At 46.9% G+C, this 23625-nt stretch overlaps 1 protein-coding gene across 4 annotated transcripts in view; it reads right to left on the bottom strand.

Annotated features, from left to right (window-relative positions):
- Katnal1 (katanin catalytic subunit A1 like 1) overlaps nucleotides 1-21790 on the bottom strand; it is a 61651-nt gene extending 39861 nt beyond the window's left edge. Inside the window, exons 1-3 of one of the 4 annotated variants that reach the window (XM_075971870.1) lie at nucleotides 21607-21790; nucleotides 14597-14772; nucleotides 12812-12972 (exon numbers count right to left, since the gene is read on the bottom strand). In XM_075971870.1, the coding sequence (XP_075827985.1) occupies nucleotides 12812-12972; nucleotides 14597-14758 (323 nt within the window). In that variant the 5' untranslated portion in view covers nucleotides 14759-14772; nucleotides 21607-21790. Of the gene's footprint in view, nucleotides 1-12811; nucleotides 12973-14596; nucleotides 14773-21098 lie in introns of all 4 variants that reach the window. The other 3 variants (XM_075971886.1, XM_075971860.1, XM_075971877.1) reach the window with 3 other exon arrangements.
- Nucleotides 21791-23625: the final 1835 nt, after the last annotated feature.

Below are 23625 nucleotides of genomic sequence, written 5' to 3'. Positions count from 1 at the left end.
AAAATCAGGCCTTCCTCATCAGGATTCTGTCACAGCCGCGAGAAGAGCGGCCGCTGCATACAGCATATTCACATTGTGGGACCTGCTAGGACGAGGAACGGCTGCTAGAGCCGCACAGCAGTCTGTCGGCTTCTCAGACGCACATCTTCATCCTCAGAGTGTGGTCCAGCTCAGCAGTCACTGAGCAGCCATTTTTAGCATACAGCTAATGACAACACCGGCCCCAGGAGAAGACAGAGAGAAGCAAACAATAGTGGGACAGGGGTCCACGGGAAAGGAACTGAGGAAGAGAGATCACTGCAAAATGACCAGCAGACACTTTGGAAACTGGTTTTATCACATTATTGGTTCTAGGGCATTCTTAGTCATTTAAACGTTCATGAAATAAAAACATGAAGAGACAGTGAAGAATAGCACTAACACGGTCAATTGCTGTCTAGAGCACACAGGTCTGGGGCCGCGGCTCAGTAGTAGACCACTTTCCCAGCACTCTCCAAGACCTGGGTCCACTATCTAGCACAGAAGATAAAAGCTCAAACCTTTAGTCTCCCAGTGCAGTGCTTCTGCCGTTGTTGGGACAGGGCAGGTCTGTTTTACTTAGGTTTCTGTTTTGAGGAAGAAACAGACAGTGGTTGAGCGCAGTTCTGCTTTATCGATTTGTGTGTTTGTGCGTGCAGAAATGTCTTTCCTGCAGCAGTCAAGGGCACAGGCGGAGAAAATGAGTTGAGACTACCTCTCCGCTTAGCACACATCGAGTTTCTCCTGTTGCTAGCAGCTGTGCTTGCTATTTAGATGACTGTCATCGTGGTCCAGCTTTTCAGTCTCTACTCCAGCAGGAGGCCTCTGCTCACCATCCCCAAGGCTAGCCCTTACAGCTGTGCGCAGGCCCTCAGCAATCGCCAGACTCGCCCGTGAGGCCTGGCCATGAATCCTGAGACAGTCCTGACCCTCAACTTGCTACTCAGCACCGGCTCTCGCCCTACCGCAGTCCACTCCGTGCACACATCTGGCTTGGTGACTATGTCATAGGATTCCTTCTAAGCTGGCTCGCAGGCTGCATTCCGGGGCTGCTCCCAGCTCATCCTGCTGCGCACTATTCAGATGGGCTCCTAGAGGAACTGAATGAAGTGCTCAACAAGCTGGAGATGGCCTTTGGGAAGGAGGCCTGTGCTCTCCGTCTTCAGTTCCACCTCACTGCAGCTGGATAGGACATGTGTAGCAGACTCTGTTGGTGTCCCCGAGGACAGCCTTGATTCTGCTCTGTGCTTCTTTGTCCGCTGTCACATCACTGCACAATGTCATGCTTCACTGTGGGGGCTGTGACAGCTTCCAGGCTGTGTGAGCAGCAAGCTCACGAGACTTCAGTGGGGCGCGCAGCACCACTGCCCTTGGCCCTGACGGTCAAACAGAGACTTACACTGTGCTCATATACAGCTGTACAAACGCGGGGAGCAGCTAGCTAGTCATCAGAGCACAGTGACTAAATACCAGCTGGCTATTCTGCCCTGGACTACCATTTAAGAGCGTCAGGAAGAGACAGATGTTCTAAAATAAAATCTGGCAGCTTACCACTAAAGGGACCTTCACTGTGAGACCCACTAAATACACATCAGCCAGGATGAAAGTGAAGCAGAAAGACGAACAGGGAACAGAGAGGTGTAAGCAGGGGTCTGTTCATTCCTTCAAGAAACGCTTCTGGAACACCTACACTGCACACGTTCTTCTTGGTGCTGGGGGTGTGGCACTGATCAAGTCCAAGGCCCCAGTTCTTCAGATCACATGACCTGGGGCCGTGAACAATAAGCAGGTGTGCAGTCTGGTAGCAGTAAGTACAAGCGGATAAAGTCCAAGGTTGGCCTCTCGGAGTCACGCGATAAAGACAGGTAAGGGTCAGTCACTGGAGTCAGGTGGAAGCTGCAAACCTGGCCGCACACCCTGCAGGGCCAAGCTGCTCTACATACTCTCCATACAACTACTAGGCTTCAATCTCACAAGTACCACAAGAGGCAACTGCCACACTGATCTCAATTACAGGGAAGGAAAATGAGGAGGAAGCTGCTAGCTTCCCTGGGGCCACTGGGTGGCAGAGCTGAGAGGAAACACCCTCTCCCCCAGAGCTGGCAACCGGTCTCTGCAAAGGGAGCAGCCTTCCTAGAGCTGAAGATGCTGCAAGGCAAGGAGCCAGTCTTGCTTGTCAGCTTCCAGAGGGTACCAGTGCGGTCAAGAGAACTGCATCGGGGGCACAGGAACTGGGGACTAGAGACGAACTAGGGAGAAGGGCGGGGCAGTGTAAAAGTCACAGGCGCTAGAAGAGGGGAAGAGTCCCAACAGAAATGGTAAGCAGTAAGTGTCACAAAGCGGGAGGAGTGAGTCTAGAAGGGGCAGATGGCATTATCACACGGGTGGGCTGCTCACAGCAGTGGAGAGTTCAGCCCCAGCGCTGCACTGACTGGGATGTGGTAACTAAGGAGAAGGGGAGATGGTTACACTCTACAGCAGACAGCAGCTTGCCAGGAAAAGGACAGCAAGACAAAGGTTTTTCAGCCCAAGTGTAAATGTGTTATGGTTTCGTTCTGACACTGCCATCTTGTCTTCAAGCCTTCATTGGTCTCTAAGAAAGTGCAGTGTCCACTTTCAGCTGCCTTTTCTAAAACATAGAAATACCAAGTTTGGGGGGCTGGAGAGATGGCTCAGCGAGTGGTTAAGAGAACAGCTGCTCTTGCAGAGGACCTGGGTTCAGTTCCCAGCACACAAGGCAGCCTGCAACCATCTGTAACTCCAGTTTCAGGAGATCTGATGCCCTCTTCTGGCCACCACAGGCAAGAGGCATGCATGTGGTACACAGACATACAAGTAGGCAAAGCATTCACACACATAAAATAAATTGCAGTGATATTTCATTTGTATTTTAATAAATAAGTTCAGAGAATAAAGCAGTCGCACTGATCAGCCTTATAGACCAGGCAATGGTGACATACACCTTTAATCCCACTAGCCACACTAGTTTGCCATAGAAACCGAGTGGTGGTGGTGCACACACCTTTAATCCCACTAGCCACACTAGTTTGCCATAGAAACTGGGTGGTAGTGGTACACGCCTTTAATCCCAGTACTAGAGAGGAATATAAAACGGGAGGAGACAGCTCTCACACACACACACACTCATTCTGAGATTCCTGGAGGTAGGATCACCATTTCAGACTGAGGTAGAGGTAAGAGCCAGTGGCTGGCTGTTTTACTTTTCTGACCTTCAGGTTAAACCCCCATATCTATCTCTACAATAAATCTTGATATAAATATTTTAGACAGTCACTGTAGTAAATACCTGGAATTCCAAAATTCAAAATTCAGGTGACCACTGTATTTTGTAGCAAGAGACAGATGTTTTCTACAGAGCGCTTATATATATAAGAGGAAGAATGAAACTCTAAAAATCAAGAACAAAGCCCAACAGAATGCCCTCCCCCTTAAGACACCTGGCCCCTCACATTCACACAGCCTTCCTAGGTGCTCCCTTCCCGTGAAGTGACCACAGTACCCGCAGGAGGGAACCCTTTTTCAACACCTGCCAGCCTGCTCCCACTGAGCTTTCTGTCCCCACCACTGCACCAACGCCACTGCTCCTGAGACCCAACACTGGCCCTGCAGCAGTGCTTCTCAGCCAAGCATCGTCTGTCCACACAACCTCCAGCACAACGCTGCAGGCAGCCCAGGCATCTGCCCTCTGCCCTCTGCAAATACTCTAGGGCTTCCCCCAACCACCACTCATTGCCGCTCCCCTGAGAGAGGGACATCCGCTGTCTCCCTCCTGGGCCCTGTCTCTCACTCTCTGCCGGTCTACTCTTACCGTGCAGCAGTGGGACAAGCTGAAGTCTCAGGCCTGGAAAACCGAGCCTGACAGGCCACGAGCTTGAGATCATCCCAGGCTCCAGAGCAGAGCCTGCTTCAGCTATCCAAATAACATTTTAGGATATGTGTTTTTGAAGCTGTGCGCTAAGCCACAGGTGAGCTCCTGCTGGTAAATTCCATCTGACTCCCAGCCCTTGTCTTACAGTGGCTGCGGTCATGGGAGGTTGTGAAGACTAAGTTCTAAGCCAGGGAAAGAACTCAGTAAATGCCATTTATTACAGAGACAAATCACCCTGCTCCCTACATTCTCCTCACAATCTGAAATCAGGGGTTGTCCCATATTCCAGCCGATAGTGTAACTCCATCCCAGGCTGGGCCCAGCGTTAGGCAATAACCTACTTCATCATATGAAGAACAACCTTAAATTGTCTGTGTTCACCTTGGCTGACACTCTCGGGTAACCGCCATTCTTCTCCCATGGTCTGTTCTTCCCTCTAGCTCCTAGTCAATAGCCTTGCCTGGACCCTCAATTATAGAGTCCATTTGCTCTCATTCTCCCCGTCACCTCAGTCACCATTTTACCAAGCATGCTCTACACCCACCTACAAGACCAAATGCTTCCAGGGCAGGAGCCATACCCACTCGCGCATTCCATCCGGTGTGCACAGGGCCTGGTGCAGCCCTGCTGCAGATGCCAGCCTCCCTGAGGCCAGGCTCTGAGAGTTAGCAATCGCCACTATACTGCCTGCAGGCCAAAGATAAATGTCTGGCAAACAAGGGACGTTTACAAAGCTCGTGGCAGATGGCTCCTGCAGCCCTCTCCTTCCCGAGGTTTGATGCAGGGCTGCAGAGCGTGCTCACTGCGATACACCCCTCACACTGGGCGAGCTTGGAGGATGACCGGATCAGTGCTACAGCAAACTGCCTCTTCCACCCCATGCCAGGAAAACAACTGAGTCAGAGCAGAGGCAAAGGACTTGCCAACAGGAAACAGCAGTTTCCTCTCAGTTCTTGACTGTGGCCTTAGCGGAGCCTTTCCATTATTAACTGGGCTTTTTCTTTTCTTTTGTTTTGAATGCTGACAATTACTTAAGCTAGCAGGGAACCCAGGGGAACGTGCTAACAGCCTTGACATTAAATCTGTAAGAACTCGGGCAGGGACTTAAAGAAAACTAGTCTCCTAAGTGTGCATGGAGACATATTGTGCCGTCTCCCCAAGCTCATGCACACACACACACACACACACACACACACACACACACACACACACACACACCAGGGGTCCAGCGGATTCCGCAGTGGCTCACTGACTGAGCTAGGCCAGCTGGCTCTTCTACCTCTGCTCCCAGCACTGGATTGTGGGTACTTCCTCTGAACCCAGGTCTTAGGTAGGAGCTGGGGATCCAATCTCATGTTGCCATCCTTACAAAGCAAGCACTTTACACATAGCTCTCTTCCCAGCCCCTCCCTCCAGGTCTTGAGGAAATAGCATTAGAAGGTCTACTAGGGCTACTATACAGAACAAACTGACTCAGTAACTTCAGAGTCACATATACAATGTCATTTGCCCTTCCCCCACAAGGCATGGCTGGTTAAAATCTACCACATGGACGTATAATCTGTATTCCATCATAAACAACACCAATAGACACTCAAAAATTAAAAATAGTGGCTGGAGATGGCTCAGCTGTTAAAAGCACTGGCAGGTATTGTAGAGGACTGGGTTTGAGTCCCAGCATTGACATGTGGCTCACAATTGTCTTTAACTCTAGTTCCAGAGAATCCAGCACCCTCTTTTGACTTCTGCGGGCACTGCATATGTGATCAAGGGGAGTAGCAGACCCAGAAGCTAGACGAATAATTCTTGAATCTTTGGCTTTTGAAAATGCAAACTTAGAATGCAAAAAGATAACTGGGCTTTTAAGGTTTAGATCAGCACCTATAGATGAATGGATTCTGCATACAATGAATGCTGAGACATTTGACTACAATGCTGAATCTTGGGTAGGAGAAGCAATTTCCAAAGTACTGAGGAGACATCAAACTGCCAAATGTTTTAATTGGTAAAATAGAATGGCTACAAACGCCGCTGTGACAGGGATTTTACAAAACCTGCTTAGACAACCACAAGCCTGTCTGGGCCGTGGAAGGACCAAGCCGTTCACCCAGTGGGTGTGGAGTTTAAACCCACGTGGGCTCCAGGTGTCACGGGGAACCCACCAAGTGAAGCCATGAACAGAAATCCCACACTAGCTCAGAATTGAGAAATAGATAGTTATTTATTTGGGGGTAAACTCACAAATCACAATCCTCCTTTTGACCAGTTGAATCCTGCAATCCAAAATGAGCATCCGGCGAAAAGGAGAAAGGAAAAAAGGGACAGACGCAGATTTTGCATCTGCATATGTAGTATAAGGGGCCACACCCCAAAAGGCGGGTACTTACAAGCTGCAGGTCTTCCTACAGCACAAAACATCTACACACAAACAATAAAATTAAAATTTTAAAAATTAAAACTAGAACTACTGTATGACCAAAGAGTCCCACTTGTGAGCCTGTATCTAAGGAAACTGGATGGGGGCGTTGAAGGGACATGAAGTCCTGTGTCTGCCTCAACCCTCCTCATAGCAGCAGGACACGCACACAGCTCAGAGGGATGGTCAGGAAACGTGCTGAGCAAACGGTGGACTGTTATCCAGCTTTAACAAAGAGAGGACTGGGGAGGAGGAGGAGGAGGAGGAGAGGCCAGGGGAGATGGATGGGAGGTAGGGGGACAGAAGAGAAAAGGGGAACAGGAAACTACCATTGGTATGTAAAGCAAATGAAAAAATTTAATAAAAACAGAGCGTTCTTTTATTTGCAAAAACATAGATGAACTTAGAGGACGTTGTGCAGAAAGACAAGTGTGGGATCTCATGCACATACGCCATCTAAAACAGTCAGATCACAGGACTGCGGAAGAGAATGGCGGCTCCGGGGGCTGAAGGACAGGGAGACGGTTTCTCAGCCCAGTAGGTTCCACTTGACAGAATGTCTAAGACTGGATAATTCAGAATGAGCAGACATGGCTTTCTCCATAGCTGGGCGCTGAGAGGCTAAGTCTGAGCGGCCCACACCTGCAAGGACATTCGCGTGGCATGGCTCCCTGAAGGAAGGTGCAGCATGAGCGGCCGTGCCAGGGGGGCACTCCACCTTCCACCCCGGGGCCCCACCTCAGGACCCAATCCCTCCTCAGGGATCCAGCCTCCCAGTATGCTGCCCTGGGGAATACGCTGCCAACACACGAGCTCTGGAAGATGCCCAGACCACAGCACAGCTGACACTGTGCCAAGTTCCAGTCACACGAGAATCAATTCTGGACAGTTAGCATATATGAAGGTGACCACAGCCAGCCATCTGTACTACATACTTGAATTCTGCTAAGGCAGAGCCTTGTGTTCTCACTACAAAAAGGGGGGGGAAAGGCAAATTATGTGAGGTGAAGTGAGGTGAGGTTAACTATGGTCAGTTTTCACAATGGAATCCAATCATTATAAATAAATACAAATTCTGCTTCAGGTAGGCTGGGAGGAAGATCTGCCATATTCACTTTTTAAGATGAATAGAGAATATTTAAGGGCTAGAGCAGTGGGTCTGAGGGGAACATCTGCTATGTAAGCAAGAGGACCTGAGTTTGAACCCCATGGAGGTTCTGTGTGTGCCTGCAACTGTAGTCATGTAACAGAGGCAGGAGCATCACTGGGGCTCGCTGGCCCCCAGCCCAGCTCCAGCTTCAGTGAAAGACCTTGTCTCACAGGAGTAAGGCAGAGTGGGGGAGCAGTGTCCTTGTCTCACCTCTATGCCTGCACTCATACAGACATGGGCACACACATTCACACACACACACACTATACCTGCACTCATACAGACATGGGCACACACATTCACACACACACACATACACACACACTATACCTGCACTCATACAGACATGGGCACACACATTCACACACACACACTCACATACACACACTCACACACACATTCTCATACACACACTCACACACACATTCACGCACACACACACACACACACACACACACACGGACATACGCATGCATATTCACTCACACACATGGACATATACACAAAAAGAAATAAAATGTATTTTACTGACTATATCAGTCCTAGCTACAGACAACCTCAGTCTAAGGCCTCACAAGAAGAGAAAACCTTTTTAAAGAGGATGCACTCACTAAGCCTAGATGTAAAATGTTATTGGAATCATTTCACTAATATAAGAAACTTACTTACAAAGGACATAATCTGAAGGCTTCTCTTTTTTAGAGTTCAACTCTACCATTGCTTTGACCTCCCATCATGACCCTACTTTCTCAACTCAATTTTCTCAGATTTAAGGCCATGTATCTAATTTATTCAAAAGACTGCTTTGATTTATCTAAGCAGCTGCCGGTGAGTTAAAACATGATCATGATTAATCTCAGCAAATCCATGACACATAGCGTCTAACTGCAGAAAACATGGTAAAACCACCGACAGAAGCTGCCGTGTGCGCACGACTGTGACGCGAAACTGGAAGCGGAGAGGAGTTCTGGACTGCAGTTCATAAACTGAACCAGACCCAAGTCAGACCGGCTGGCCAGCTTAGCAGCCAAGGCCAAGCTCATCAACTTCAACTCTGAAAGGCTTTGTAGGAAAACAGTAAATTATATTTCTCTATTGACTAAAATAATTATTTCAGTGTGGTGCTCCCACAGGGACATGTTTTAATTACATTTAAATTATTAATTTTTATTTCATTAAGCATTTTCAATTTCTTCATTCTAGCACTACTAGTAAGAATTTAACAAGTAGACATTAGGGCACAGACTATATATCAAAATGTAGCCACAAATGCCACTGGATGTGTGTGCTAAAATCACAGAGCAAAATGGATACAAATATGACCGCTGGCATTGGGAGAGTCTAGGTTCAAATCCCGACTCTGGAAAAATAACAAGCTTAGCATCACTATCATTGTCTGGACATCAGGGTCTCAGCATTAATTGAACATGCTAGAACAGTCCATATGTGGTGGGGTCGCTGGAGGACTTAAATCATAGACCACTTAGAGATACAAGTGGCCAGTGCTTACTTAGTAGACACAGTCCCCTGAAAATGAACACCAACTTCATGGGTCAACAGTGAAAGCCCAGCATGTTCTCTGCTGGCGTTATCCAACATGGTCCAGAAACTAAAGATTTATGCAGAATTTTCAAGGAGAAAATATAATTACTAGAAGTTTTTCTGAATGAGATAATTGTTAATTACATCATTCTTTTATTATTTATCTGAAAGAATACCGTAGCTCCTTTTTCCAAAGCTGACCATTGATTTTAACTATACCTCTTGGTCATCATCACTGAGTTCTCTTATTTGATCCCGCGAGGGAGAGACTCCGCTATAGAAGAGGCTGAAGTCAATGTCCAGAGTTAAAATAGCTATGGCGCCAGAGCAGGTGGGCATCAGTCACGCCGCTCAGACCCAGGTGGGGACGGCAGCTGTCTTTGTAAAGAACCTTGCCAGGCAGCCATCATCTCCAGGTGGAGTTTTTGTTTCATGACTTGCAGAAGAAACACAAGGTTTAAAGTAGTAAAATGGTGTTCAATTCCAGCTTCCCACGGCCTGTAACTGAGAGCACACGATGACCTGGTCATCTTTGCACACGTTCAATGCACCAGACTGAGTTGGTTCAGTAACGTGTGCCTTGCGTGTGTGTCACTAAAGCATTCTCCACCGTGGCAGGTCACTGCCACTTGTTTACAGGCAGTCTTAAACTATGACCCGCATTAGTACTTAGGAATTAGACATTCCACACCCCCAACCTCCAACCTCACCATACAACCTCTTGAGTTGTCCCGTGTTTTCCCGTGGTCACTGACAGGTGTGATAAAGGTCTGAACGTGAAATATCCCCACGGGTTCATGTGTTATACACTGGGTCCCAGGGACAGGGCCATGTGGACCCTTCACCAGTAGGGCCAGCATGTACTGTGATCTTGGAGCGTGTACTGTGATCTTGGAGCGTGTACTGTGATCTTGGAGCGTGTACTGTGATCTTGGAGCGTGTACTGTGATCTTGGAGCGTGTACTGTGATCTTGGAGTGTGTACTGTGATCTTGGAGTGTGTACTGTGATCTTGCCCCTGGCGCCTCTGCTGCCCCTCTGCTTCCTGTCTCAAGCCAGGTGCTTCCTTCACACAGGCCTTCTGCCCAAAACACAGTGCCCAGGGGTCTTGGACTCCAGCCCCCGAAGCCCTGAGCACTGAGCCTTTCTTCACTGTTCCCATCAGGTACTTGTACTGACACAAAAGTAATACAACTGAAAGACCCCAGCTTAGCTGCTGTAATGCCATTTTGCAAAGCTTTCACACAAACCAATGTAAGTTCAAGGTAAAGTCGGTACTCCTAGGTGGCCAAAACAGGATATCTGTGGTCAGACACCAGGCCTAGGAGGGGAACGGACAGTTCTGGGAAAAACTACATGTGTCCTAGATAGAGCCAAGTCAGCTATTATCATATCTTCATGTCCCCGAGGAGCTTGTCCCCAAGTGAACCCATCACCCCATCCACCCGCCTGTTTCCATATAAAAGACCCCCTGCCCAGCCTGAGGGCGTGCAAGTCTTCCAAAGAGACTCTGACGCCCGCAGGTACCTGTGCATCGTGCATCGCTCAATAACTAACCTCTTGCAGTTGCAGCCAGTGGTCTCGACTGTTCCTTGGGTTAGGGGTCTCCTCCTGAGGGAAGGACCACTCTGAGGGTCTTTCACAATGTGGAAACGAGAGCCTCTCTCCCAGGTGGCACGCATGCTCCAATTATCACGTTCATATTCACTGTCTCTAATCCACAGAGAAGCAGAGCACATGCCACGAACAAGGGCTATACGTGGCGGAACTGCTTTAGACTTCGTTTTCCTTTATGTGTGCATGTGCCAGAGAGGCCAAAAGATCCCCTGGAGCTGCAGTTTAGAAGTGACTGTGAGTCGCTCAGTGTGGATGTTGGGCACCAGCTGGGTCCTCGGCAAGACAGCACCCACTGAGCCATCTCTCCAGCACCCACATAGGAAAAAAAATTAATTTAGTGTGGAGAAAGTCTGCTGTGTGTTTATCTTTTACTTTCATCATTTAAAAAATAGGATTGAAAATAAGTATAGACATAAATGCAGTCTAAGTCATAGGCATGTCAGAAGGACAAACAGCAGGAGAAAGCTGAGTGAGGAGCCAGTAATAAGTGACGGTTTCCAGGCCGGCAATCATCAACGGGAGAATGTTAGCCACAATTTTCATCATTTGAGTCACAAATATTAGAGTTGCCTCCTGAAATTAATGAAGGCAATCTAACAATTCAGAACATGCGCTCTAAAATATCAATTTACTAATAATTCTTAGCTTTAAGCCAGAAGTAGATTTTGGAATTAATGATTTCCAGGAAAAAAAAATGAAGCATTCCATTAACTGCACGTACAGGAACAATGTGATGCTCTGACAGACGACCGTCCCTTCCTTCTTTCCTCCCTTGTTTCCTCCCTTCTTTCCTTCCTTCCTTCCTTCCTTCCTTTCCTTCCCTCCTTTCTTTTCAGTATTTACTCTGGAGTTTCCCAGAGAACAGTCATGACTCCTCAAATGGTGCGCTCTGAGGGGTGAGGGCTACCTAAGCCAAAAATGCATCACTGTCCTGAAAAATAAATTTTCATCTAGTGCCTGCCTTTACTAGGGAAATCACAAACACCCGGAACTCAGTAGAAGAAATTCTAGAAGAATTTAGGTGGTTGAGATGGTGCAGAATGCAATCCTGGCACTTGGGAGGTTAATTCAAAAGATTCACAGATAGAGGACGGCCTGGGCTACATGACAAGTTCTAGGACAGCCTGGTCTACGTAGCAAAACAACAAAATATTTGTCTTAAAACAAAACAACAAAATATTAGCCATTTTTCAGAATCCTTTAAACGTTTTAGAAAACTTCAAGAGAGCAGTTAGTTGAACAGATGACCCCAGCTACCAGCAAAAGGAAGATGTGTTTCCTATAGAACAACACTTTGCCCACAGAACCATGTCACAAGGCAAGAGACAGAAGGAAAGCCCAAAACCTGATCTCAGATCCCCATCTAACCTAACTCACACATCCAGTTCCCCAGGGCTCAGTCTCCTAACTGCTGAACTTAATGGAGTTCCTCAGCCAGCGTTGAACTCCTACCATGGGCAAGCCTCTGTGTTAGCAAAGGACATTTGCTGTGTGGTTTTGAAGCAAACGCAGTCTTGGCCCTTGCCTTCCATCACTTGCTCTCTAATCCTGAGGAGACAAGCAAATGCAACATGACAGCTGCAAGCCCATGCTGCAGCCAGTTGACAGGGCCCTGAGGACCAGGAGCAGCTTAGAGGTGTGAATTACTGGGTTCCTTGGAGAAAGAACCCACACAGAGACAGCAGACAGGAGACAGGAGGAGGAGAGCAATCAGATGGAGAGGGTCAGAGAAGCAAAACAAAACTTTTGGTGGGAACAGAAGCCTTCCTTGCCACCCTGAGGAGTCTGAACTTTAAGCAATGATAGGCCACTGAAAATTACAGGTGTCCCATCCACACTAAGACTCTGGCAGTCAAACCAGATGAATCCAGTCTTCCCACACTCACTGGAAGGGGTCAATCCTCTCAAACAAACACCAAGGTGTGGTGCTAATCTAAAAGACGTCTCTTAACCGCTGTCAGGCACCTGTTACAGTGACAACCGTAAGGCCATGGAAAGCAAGGGCATGACACGGATTTGCCTCTTCTTTTACCAACACAAACTCTGGACCCCTACAAGGAACAAACATGATAAGCATATTAAGTCTATAAGCCCCCAAAATGCTTCTGCAAAACTGTTCAAATAAAGCTTCACTCTGAGCATGGTTATCTAGAAGCTCCTATAGACCGAGTCTCACTTACCTGTGTTCTGCAGGGACAGGGGGTGGCCAAACTGCTGGATCTCTAAATGGCTCATCTTGACAAGACACAGGGAAGTCCGGGGGCTTGTCGACTTTAAAGCTTTCTAACGTGCTGACAATACTCTTAACTTGTTCGTATTCTTCCAACAGTTCCTGCCGGACCTTAAGAAAGGAGCCGTTACATTAGAAGCCGTTCAAAGTTCACATAAAGTGCAAATAAATTACTGCAGAGGTAAACTTCCTTAGCGCTAGTCAAAGTGTGCAAATGAGTCACAGATACCTTATAAACAGCTATTCAGAGTGGCAGGCGCAGAGCGCGGTGAGAGCCGAGGCTGCACTGCGCACCCCTTCACAGAAGGGAAGACTGTCTAGTAAAGCATGTGCTGATTATTAATATAACTTAAATCGAGCATTTGTATCAGGAACAAGTTCTTCACCCCAGACATTGAAGATACTATGCTAAATCTTTCAATATTCTTAGAGACTAAAATAAAATTGGTCAAAATTGTCACCCCCACTCGCCATCGCCACTGTCACCAAGTATGAAATGCTTGCCCCGAGAGACTGGTCTCTAGGGGACACTGCTAAGGACCACACAGCACCTACTCTTATTTATGACCCCCTCCACCTCAGCCTCTTTTGGCCTCACCTCTTCTGAGTCCTGGATAAAGTTGATCTTAAGACTTTCCCTACATTTGAAAAACATAACTAAGTACCTACCATGTGGAAAGTCCTGTCTTCAAACTTGGCACCCATGCTAACCGTCAAGAGCAAACGACTGGAAAAGTTGTACCGATAAACTCCTTTTTAACAATTAGAGCAATTTTTAACCAGAAAGCACACTTAACTCCAAAGCGGAGCAGAAAAAAATTCCCTGGAACAGTATACTGCAAAGAGCCACGAGGAGCTGCAGAACAAAGGCAGACCCCGAGTGGAGGGGACCACCAGCATGTGTGGCCATAAGACACCACATACAGGACATTACATGCTGGACCCGCATAAAGTGCACACGGAAATCTCCAGGGAAACACTCCCCACCACAAAACACAAGCACCCTGCCTGGGAGAGGCAAGAAAACCTGAGACCCAAGAATTTCAGCCCAAGTCACAGCTAGTGTGGCGTTCTTACTCAATGCAACTGGTGAATCTTCTGTTGGAAAACAAGCCCATTTTCCCTCAAAACTTAGGGAGCACTAACTTCTGACGGGTAGAGAAATGAGGGGAGGCCCTGGAAACACACCAAAGGAAATGGAAACTTCAAAGTGCTGTCAGACTTTGTACTTTTAATTTTAAAAGGATTTTAAGTTACAACAGTAATTGGGGAAATTATAATTCAAGTTTGCATTAACTGTACTATTATATAATCAAGTTGTACAGTCAAAAAGACAGAAACGATGTTAATGCCTTGATTAGATTACCAACTCATTTGTGTTTGTAAGGGCACTTTCAAGGAAAACTTTTATGAAATAGGTCAAAACTACAAAGAAAAAAAATGAAAGGATAGACAGCAACAAGAAACACCTACTTCTAAAAATTTGCTGGCAGATACAATTGAGCACAAACATTTTCAAAAAAAGAAAACCTTCAGCTACAAAGATTAAAATGCGTGGTCAGAAACACACAGACTATTGAGTAGATATCAGAACTGCACATAGAATTATATGGGAGATGTAGTTCAGTATTCAGACCAAGAAAAGAACGTGTGAATTCTCTGGTAATTTCCCAACTCTGCTGCCTCAACTTAACACGGCCGCCATGGCGCAGGGAACAGTCGCGCGCCGTCCTACCTGATGCCACTTCCCTTTGACGGCCGGGTCTCTCACTGACTGGCAGTGTCTCTGGATCTGCTGGATCACCCCCTGGTAGTACACCATCGAAGAGTCGTAATTTCCCAGAAGCGCGTACTCACGCCCTTTCTTGGCATTGTCGCAGATCTCTGCCAAATTCATCTTCCTTCAGATACCTGAACAATAAAATGCAATGCGTTTTTTAAAGTTTTAAAACAGTTATCAATTTTGTAACATGTGCACCAAACTGGTTCAGAGTCAAACAGTCTTGAGACTGCACTACATTTCCAGTTCTCTAAGTACTCAGGAGGCCACAGAACATCCAGGGGATAACAGGGAGCACCACCGAGGTGACAGACAACTGGAGATGAGGACCTGGGTGCTGCTCCTAGCTCATTCCTAACTGCCACCAACTCAGTCCCATATATCCATGAGATTCTCTTCTGCCCACTACTTCTTTATAATGTATGTGAATACTGTGAAGTAGCTTAACTTTTGCTGTTTTGCTGAGACCCTCGGCCCCCAGGAGGAAAGAGCCCCACTTTGGGTTATACTTCGGAGGACAGCCTATGAAGTCCATCATCATCCGGGTGCCGTGACTGTGTCGCTCAACAGAGCAAGGTATAAATTAAACTGTGAGAGATTTCTGCATCTCAATCTGTCCTTCTCCTTCAACGTGTGTCTGTTTTGTATAAGGAAGAGGAGGCCAGATAACTTTCATGAGTTGACTCTACTTGCACCATTGAGCCGTCTCTCCATCCTGTTTGATGCTATCCTATTAGGTCCATCCTTCGGATGCTGGGAATGACCTCTGAGCCTCTGGTTTCTAGGCCAGTCCTTCACCTCAGCAATGCTGGCTTTTCTCTAGACTTTCCCAAAGTCTCCTAGTCACCCAAGGCTTCTTAGCAAAGACACTTTCTACTCAAGACCATAAGCACAGAAACTCCTGAAAGACAGAGGAGGGGCCCTAGAAAGAGTACAAATTACCCTATTATCTCTGGAACAGCAAGCGAATTAAATGTCTAATAGCGGAAATAGAAATATTTCTTCTTGCCTTCCTAGGAAATTACGCTTTGGTTTGGGTAGCCTGACTTTCCCAAAGTTGACAGTGGAATCAGCAAGCTCTGGGCCCAAGTGAGAGACCATGCCTCAACATTTAAGATAAAAAGCAAAGGAGGGGAAACTTGATGTCACTCTCTGACCACGACGATTTGTTCACAGCCATGCCAGTGCACCGACACACACATGCGCACCCACAAACATGCATACACACCACATACATACATTTAAAAAAAACTTAAGAAGTTCCAGAAGATCAGTAAATTACTTCTCTCCGTCTATCCAGGAGAATGCTTCCAAAGAAAAATCATCCTTGGAAATAAGGCCTGCTCAGAATGTGGGTAGCAGCATCTCATAGGCTGGGGACCCAGACAGAAAATCACACGTCTTCTCTTTGCTCTCTGGGTGCCACAGCTCTGTCACCATGCCCCTCGGCCCTAATTCACTAACTACCTCAAGAAGGACCGGAAGCATGGAGCCAGCCTACCATTGACCGAACTCCAAAACCATGAGAGTCAAACAGAGGCTTCTTCTTTTTGGCTATGAGTCACTCCTATCCGTCACAACAGTCTAGACTCTTGCTTTATGGCTAGCTTAGCCTCAGTGAATAAACCTGTACACAGAAAGTCCTCCATAAATTATGATCTTCTAAGGTTGCTGTCTGGCAAATTATATTATTTCTGCTAATATGTACAGACATACCATTTTGTAGGGAAAACATTTTGATATAACAAAAGGCCTGGCATCCCTTTTTGTAAAGGTTCAAACAAGCATTTAAGTTCTAAGGACTAGCAAGCAAAATAGAGGACACTATGCAAAGAATTATAAGGTAAAACTTTCTATATTCTCTGGTGATAAAACTAAAACCTATAGATAGCAGTGACTCTGTAAAGCAGGCCTCCTAATGAAAAGGATCAACCGTCTTCAAAGCTTAGAACCGAGTTAGTGCTCCCCGCCATCAATCACAAGCAGCATGCCACTAGCACCGGTTTTTAATACTGCTGCGTGTGTTTCATCTGTTCTTAAACGACTCGGTGGAAGACAGCGTGGTCCTCCCACATCGCGCTAGCAACTGCAGTCACGTGACTTCCAGTCAGCACAGGCACTGTTCAGAGAGTATTTAAACAATGCATTCTGCAGATTATTCAAGACCGATTAAAGAGGAAGCTGAAAGGAACTTCAATATCATAGTTAAATGGATATCTAATATGAAAATTTGCCTCAGTCTGGAAAACGATGCTAAAACCCGTCTGAGCTCAGAAGAATACTGACAGCCACTGTAAGAATGGAGATGTCAGCTGGGCAGTGGTGGCACATGCCTTTATCCCAACACTCAGGAGGTGGAGGCAGATGGATCTCTGAGTTCAAGGCCAGCCCCCTGGTCTACTGAGAGAGTTCCAGGACAGCCAAAACTACAGGGAGAAACTTGGGGTAGGAGAGCAGAACGGAGCTGTACTTGTTTGTCTTCTGACTATATGGAGAGCTGAACAACACGGAGAGAGTGCAGAAACACTAACTGGCACAGCAATAATTTTTATTGCGGTCTTGGTTTTAATATAAGCACCTGCTCTGTCTTAGAACGTGTAGGGTGAACTCACTAAGAAATATTACTGAATTTATGGCAAAAAGCAAGCCACTTGGCATTCAGTAAGATGGCTGAGGGTAGTCCCTCTCATTCTGACAACTTCCCACCTCCACCCAAAGCTCAAAACCTAACTATTGCTAAGCCAGCAGGCGGCTGTGCGGCTAAGGCAAGGGAAGGTGTTGCTCCTACTCTTGACACAAACTTAAGGACAACAGCTAATTCCATAATGGAATTCCAAATACTGACCCTGCATGGACCTTGACTATGGGAAGATATAAATATTATCTGTGAAACACCAAAGAATGAATGACAGATGACCACAAGCTTAATCTAGCGCACATTTTCCTGCCTCATAACCATGTCCACCTGAGTTCATCGCCATTCGACACAGCTGTTCACAATCACCCTTCCAATAATGTATCTTCAAAGATCCAGGTTGTATGGAAATGTTTTGATGTCTTGAAAACTCTGTATGTGTCCTCGATGCCCCCCAACACACAACGTTTGTGTAAACTCACTTTTTAATCACTTCAAGTTCAGTGTTGACTTCCAAAATAAACAATGGAGCAATATTGCTAACATCTGCCATCTCATCAAGAGCCAAGGAAAACCACTCAAAATCATTTCCTTGGGTTTTTAATTGATTAATGGTGCCCTCAATGCTTCGAGCAACCGTTCATGCCAAAAGGCTAATCATTTTAAACAAGTTTATTTTCTCCAGACACAATTCTATGCCTACTGCAATCCAGCTCCCCAATGGTCCCTGATTTTCTTACTTGGCTAACAAATGCGCCATTTGTAAATGACCGGCAGCGCGGCTTCATTTCCACTTTGCAATTCCGCAAAGAGATTCTCCTGGAAGCGGGCACCCGTGTGAAAGCCTGCTGGTTTGACCGGCCTTGGCTATCTTATGCAGCTTGGCTATGTTGGGCTGGCTTACTCTAGTGACAGTGCTGTGTACTGATGGCCCCCGGGTCACTGCATAAGCAGACTGCTTCGTCCTCTGACTCGCTGCCATCTAAATGTTCCGAGTGCATTTTTCCACCTTTCCTTGTTCTGAAATGAGTATGCACTAATAATTTAGGTGTCCAGTTCAGCACCAAGACTCGGCTGGCAGCCTATCAAGTACTTGTATCAGGCCTGTGCAAATACCACTTGATCTCTGACACAAGGACTCAACTCTGCCATTGCAGAGAAAGGCAGCCATAAGTGGTACATAAACAGCGGAGTGGGGCTGCATCGCAGTGCAGGGTCTTCTGTATAGATACTGAAATCTGAATTTCCTTCCATTTCTATGAGTGATCAATATATCATTTTTTTCCTTCAACTACTAGAAAAGGGCAAAAGTGATCCCTAGTTCTTGGGTCATTCAAGAATAGCCTGCTGGGTACTGGCCCCTGGAATGCAGTTTGCTGGTGCCTGCTCAGAGCAACCCATCTTTCATTTTAGGGCAGAAGGGGTTAAACCCCAAAGAGGCAGAAAGGGAAAACATAATAAAGAGACGGAATTGTGCCAAAGGAGCTGGGTAATGACTTTAATCCCAGCGTCTGAGGCTAAAGCAGCTGGGTCTCAAGGACAGCCTGATCTACACAGTGGGTTCTAGCTAGCCAAAGCTGGAGTGAGACCCTGTCTTTAAAATAAAATGTGAATATATCAATCAAAACTTTAAAAAAAACAGAAAAAAATACAAAACACTTCAGTGTGGCCAAAAGAATATTTTTCAGAAAGTTCAATAAAATTCGTCAGCTTCTAGTGAAACTAGCTAGGAAAAGGGAGAAACATTACCAATCGGAACTGAGGGAGGGCTAGCATTGCAAACTTCACCAGACAGCTTACTGAAATAGACAAATCTGTGAGGTCACAACGCACCAAACCCACTCCAGAGAACCTGAGCGTAACCTCACCTATCCTGTATCAGTCGGGGAAACAGAGTCTGTTAAGACCTCCTCAAACCACTCCAGACCCAGCAGCTACACGCAAGCCCTAGAGAGTCCTACAGGTGGTTGTTTTCACTCTTTGCTCTTTGTTCTCTGGGGGGCCTGCCACCCAGAACCCAAACAGATCATTAGTTTTTCTTATGGATGCCCAGTCTTGCTTGGCTTGTTTCTAGTCAGCTTTTCCCAAATTATACCAGCTACCTTTTGCCCCTGGGCTTTTTCCTTTTCTCCTCTGTATCTTCCTTTCACTCTTACTCCATGAGTGGCTGACTGGTTGGCCTCCTTCCTTGATCCCTCTTGCTCCCCCGCCCCCATATATTCTCTCTGCCAGTCAGCCCCACCTATTTCTCTCTCCTGCCTAGCTATTGGCCATTTAGCCATTTATTACGGCAATCAGGTGTTTTAGACAGGCAAAGTAACACAGTTTCATAGGGTTAAACAAACACAGCATAAAAGAATGCAACACATCTTTGCAGCATTAAACAAATGTTCCACCGCATAAATGAATGTAACACATCTTCAACTAATATTCCACAGCAAAAGACACTCTCCAGAAAGAGGCAAAAATATTTTCAACTCATGTTTGAAGACTGTCATCGATTCTAAAACCAGACATAAGAAAACTCCATGCCACTATTCCTCATGATTGTGGATACAAAATGTTTACATTTGAGCCAGTTCTGCACTGTATACCAAAGGTCTCCCCTGGTCTCCATGGAGACCAAGCTCTTCTAAGAGGTTGTGGAAAGCACACCAGTGGTTGGATTATGAGTTAGACACACTTGGTTGAAGTCTCCAGTTCACGACTTTGGACAAGCTCTCTAAACCCCTTTCGTCATCGCTAAGTAACAAAAACTGCTTCCCATTTTCTTTGTAGGGCTTAAATAAGGACCTCAATACAAACCACTGTGTATAAGCATTCACTAAACGGGATCATTCTTGAAATTACTGTTCCCATCGCACACCCGTGAGGAAATGAATGCATGCCACGGACGAGATGGTCACCTTCTAGTCACCTCCTTAGCTCCACCACTTAACATATTAGCTAGCAGTAAGAATAGTCTTACATGTATTTTAATGAATAAATATATAATACCTCAAATCTCTACACTATATAAGACCTCTCCTCCACCCCTACAGCCTTACTATTTACCTCCTTATCCAAAAAACAAAAGAAAAGAAAAAAACCCACTACTTTAAAATGTAAGTATGTCAGCACAATTGAGAGAAAATAAGTTTAGTGCTCCTGGTCTTATTTTTGCTGTTATTTCTAACATACAAAAATATACATACAAAAAAATAATAATAAGTCTACAACAGTGTCAAGAACGTCCCAACTTACCCCATATAATAGCAAATGTGAGGTTATCTATCTAGTAAAAACCTTAATTTAAAGGATGCGCTGAGGGCCACTTTCCAGATCTGTCAGCTTTCTTCCCACTAGGCCTTTGACTCGGTTCTTGTGGCTGAGCTGTATTCCACAGCACGACATTTAAAACAGTAATACTTTTTAAAAAGATGTGGCATAGCATGTTTTATTTTAAAAACATGGCCCTCGGAAATTCTAGGAAAAAAATATTTAGGATAACTAAGGAAAATAATACCACATATGGTCTTTAAAATTTTAACTATTTGCTTTAAAAGTTAACTAATCATTTAAAGTTTAACTAGACTTCAAAGTACAAACGTTCAGGCTGATGAATGGGGAGCAGAGGGGGGGAAGGGGCGGTCGTTATTCCACAATACTGAACCTTATAATGCAAAACGGTTTTAAAAAAAAAAAGACACCGCCAGATAACAGTATCATCGTTCATCCGCTCTCACGCTTATCCTTTTAAATATTACTGTCCTCTGAACGCACACTAATGAATGGGTTTAATATGCCAACAGCTCTGAGCTACTTGAAAATAAGCAGAAATACCTAGAGATTCACGGGAAAGGCAAAAGGCCTTTTAATGACGGGTTCGTCGGGTCTCTCAAAGACCTTGTGCCGTACACAGTTCTGCACCAAGGGGCAGCGCCCTAGGAGGCCCAGGCCCCGCACGGTGGCGATGGGGCGGGGCCGCGAGTGCTGTGGCTGCCTAGCCCGAGCGCAGCACTGAGGCCCGCGGCTCACCTGAGCTTCCCCAGCACAACGCACCCCGTCCGGTTCAGCGACCACCCCGAAACCCCCTGCAGACAAAGAGCCCCATTAACGCTCTCGGGTCCGCTCCCAGTTTAGCAGTCGGTCACCGCGCTCAGAACCGCTGGGCTTTGTAGTTCTCGGGACCGAGTCACCCAACCCAGGCGGCGAGCCTGAGAAGCCATCGAACTACAAGTCCCATGATGCCCTGCGATAGGGACCACTGTCCCCGCGACTCTCAGGACTTTTCCTCGGAGGAGCGGCCTAGTGTAGGGCCACCAAAGGGATGCGGATAGGGACAGCCCACCTGGGCGCCGCAGCCCTGCTCTCCCGGTTACGCCGGCCCCTCAGGCTCACCACCTAAATCCTGCAGGTCAGGGCTGTCAAAAGGGGTGGGGCGGGGCGGTACCCAGCCAGCTGCCAACCGGAGTCCGTTAGTTCGCTGCCTGGGCGGAGAGGCGACGGCTCACGGTTGCCATGGCAGCGGTGGCAGCGCTGCGGGAAGGGCGTGTGGCTGAGTCAGCTCTGGGAGGAGCCTGGGAAGACGGGCTGTGGGGAAGGATGCTCAGGGGCCGGTGTTGCGAGCACAGAGACCTCACCTGGCAAGATGACGAGCCCGGAGACCCGGTGCAGGGCGTGCTGCACCTACCACATTCTCACCGGACGTGTGCGGGGGCCGTTCGAGCGGCTCCTCGGTCTAAGGACACGACCTCGCTGAGAGCCAGCCTTGTGGACCGCTCGCAGCCCTCTCCTGCCGTTTTCCAAGTAGTGGGGTTGGAGCGAGCCTTTGCAAAAGATGGCGTGTGCACACAGCCTGCAGGAATACTCGGGACTCGTTTGTAACTCGTAAATGGTCCTGATCCCCACCCATCTAATTCAAAGCTATAACGTGTCTTGGGCAGTCCTTTGCCCACTCACCACGATCGTCACTGTAGTGTGGGCCTAATAACCTGGGCTTCTCACACAGCATCCTGGCTAACTGCTTGGTAACTGATGACTGTGGCCCCTTACCTATCTGCTCCGACGTGTAATCTGCAAAACGGAGATATCCCTCTGTTCCTGTGAGAAACTTTAATGCTGATGAAGCAGTATCAAGGTCTGGCATATCACTAGTAGCTTTTAGATACTAGTTAATCCAGTCAAAATACATGGCTAGCCATTGAATGTGGGTTGGCCGAGGACGTAGTTGTCCTGCACTGATTAAAAAGTGCTTTATCTTGCTAGCGATGTAGTCAGGGAAGTGTGTGTAGTTGTCAGAACTCATGGAATGGAACAGTTCAGATCTGCACATTTTATGGCACTCAAGTTTACCTCAAAGGGAATGTAACGAGACAGCTCTGGTAGAAATCGTAGGGTATTCTAGGCCCAGTCTCCAGCTTTTATAGATGCAGAAATTAAGAAATTAATAAAAGGGGGAAACGAATAACTGGCCTTGATGTTTTCTCATAATATCTTTTGGGAAATTAGGGCTGGGTGTGGCTCATTTGTTAGAGCCCTTATCTAATGTGCGCGAATCTGGGTTTGATCCCCAGCACCACAAGAACCGAGCATGGTGGCACATGCCTGTAACCCCGGCACTCAGAAGGCTGGAGGCGGGAGGACAGCTGTTCAGGATCAACCTCAACTGCACAGAGCTAAAGGCCAGCTTAGCATGTGTGAGAGCCTGTGACAGAGAGAAAATGACAGATAAATCATGGTGGACCTGGGCGTAGTGGCTCACAACTCCCTGTGATCTCAGAGTTTGGGAGACTGGGGGAGGAGGCCGACCTCAAATTTGAGGTCAACCTGGACGACAAAGTGAGACTGTCTCAAAAAGGTGAGGAAGGAAAGGGGGGGGGGTTGAAAAAACACAATACTGTTTGTCAGAGTCGCCTGTCACAGAGGCCTTGTTAAAACTGGTTCAAGTCCGTTGCCCACCTCTGTGGGGACACCCAGTCTAAGACTGTACTGTCCATGGGGTACACAGTCTCGGGGTCACCTCTAGTTCAGAGTTCTTTCTCTGAGCACTTAAAGCTTCCTCGCATCTTACCCCCCCCTTCTCTCTCTCTCTCTCTCTCTCTCTTCCCCTTCCTCTTGAAAATCAATCTCCTCTCTTTGCTTATTGGCAAAGCACATTTTTCTGAAGGTCTGGAGTAGGTAGTTTTTAATGAAACACACACACACATAAAATTAGAAATCCTTCCCCTTAAAGGTCCTTTGTTTCCTCCCATGACATTTTCATCCACCAACTCCTAGCCCTTCAGCAGAAGCCACAACTTGCCCTTGTCCCCCATTTATGTAGTACCGTTTCTGAAGAAATCCGTGTCCTCTCTCTATGCGGTATTTT

The sequence above is a fragment of the Microtus pennsylvanicus genome, chromosome 1 (genome assembly GCF_037038515.1).
Source record: "Microtus pennsylvanicus isolate mMicPen1 chromosome 1, mMicPen1.hap1, whole genome shotgun sequence".
In the NCBI taxonomy this organism is placed as follows: Eukaryota; Metazoa; Chordata; class Mammalia; order Rodentia; family Cricetidae; genus Microtus; species Microtus pennsylvanicus.
This window is presented reverse-complemented; position numbering and strand designations above follow the sequence as displayed.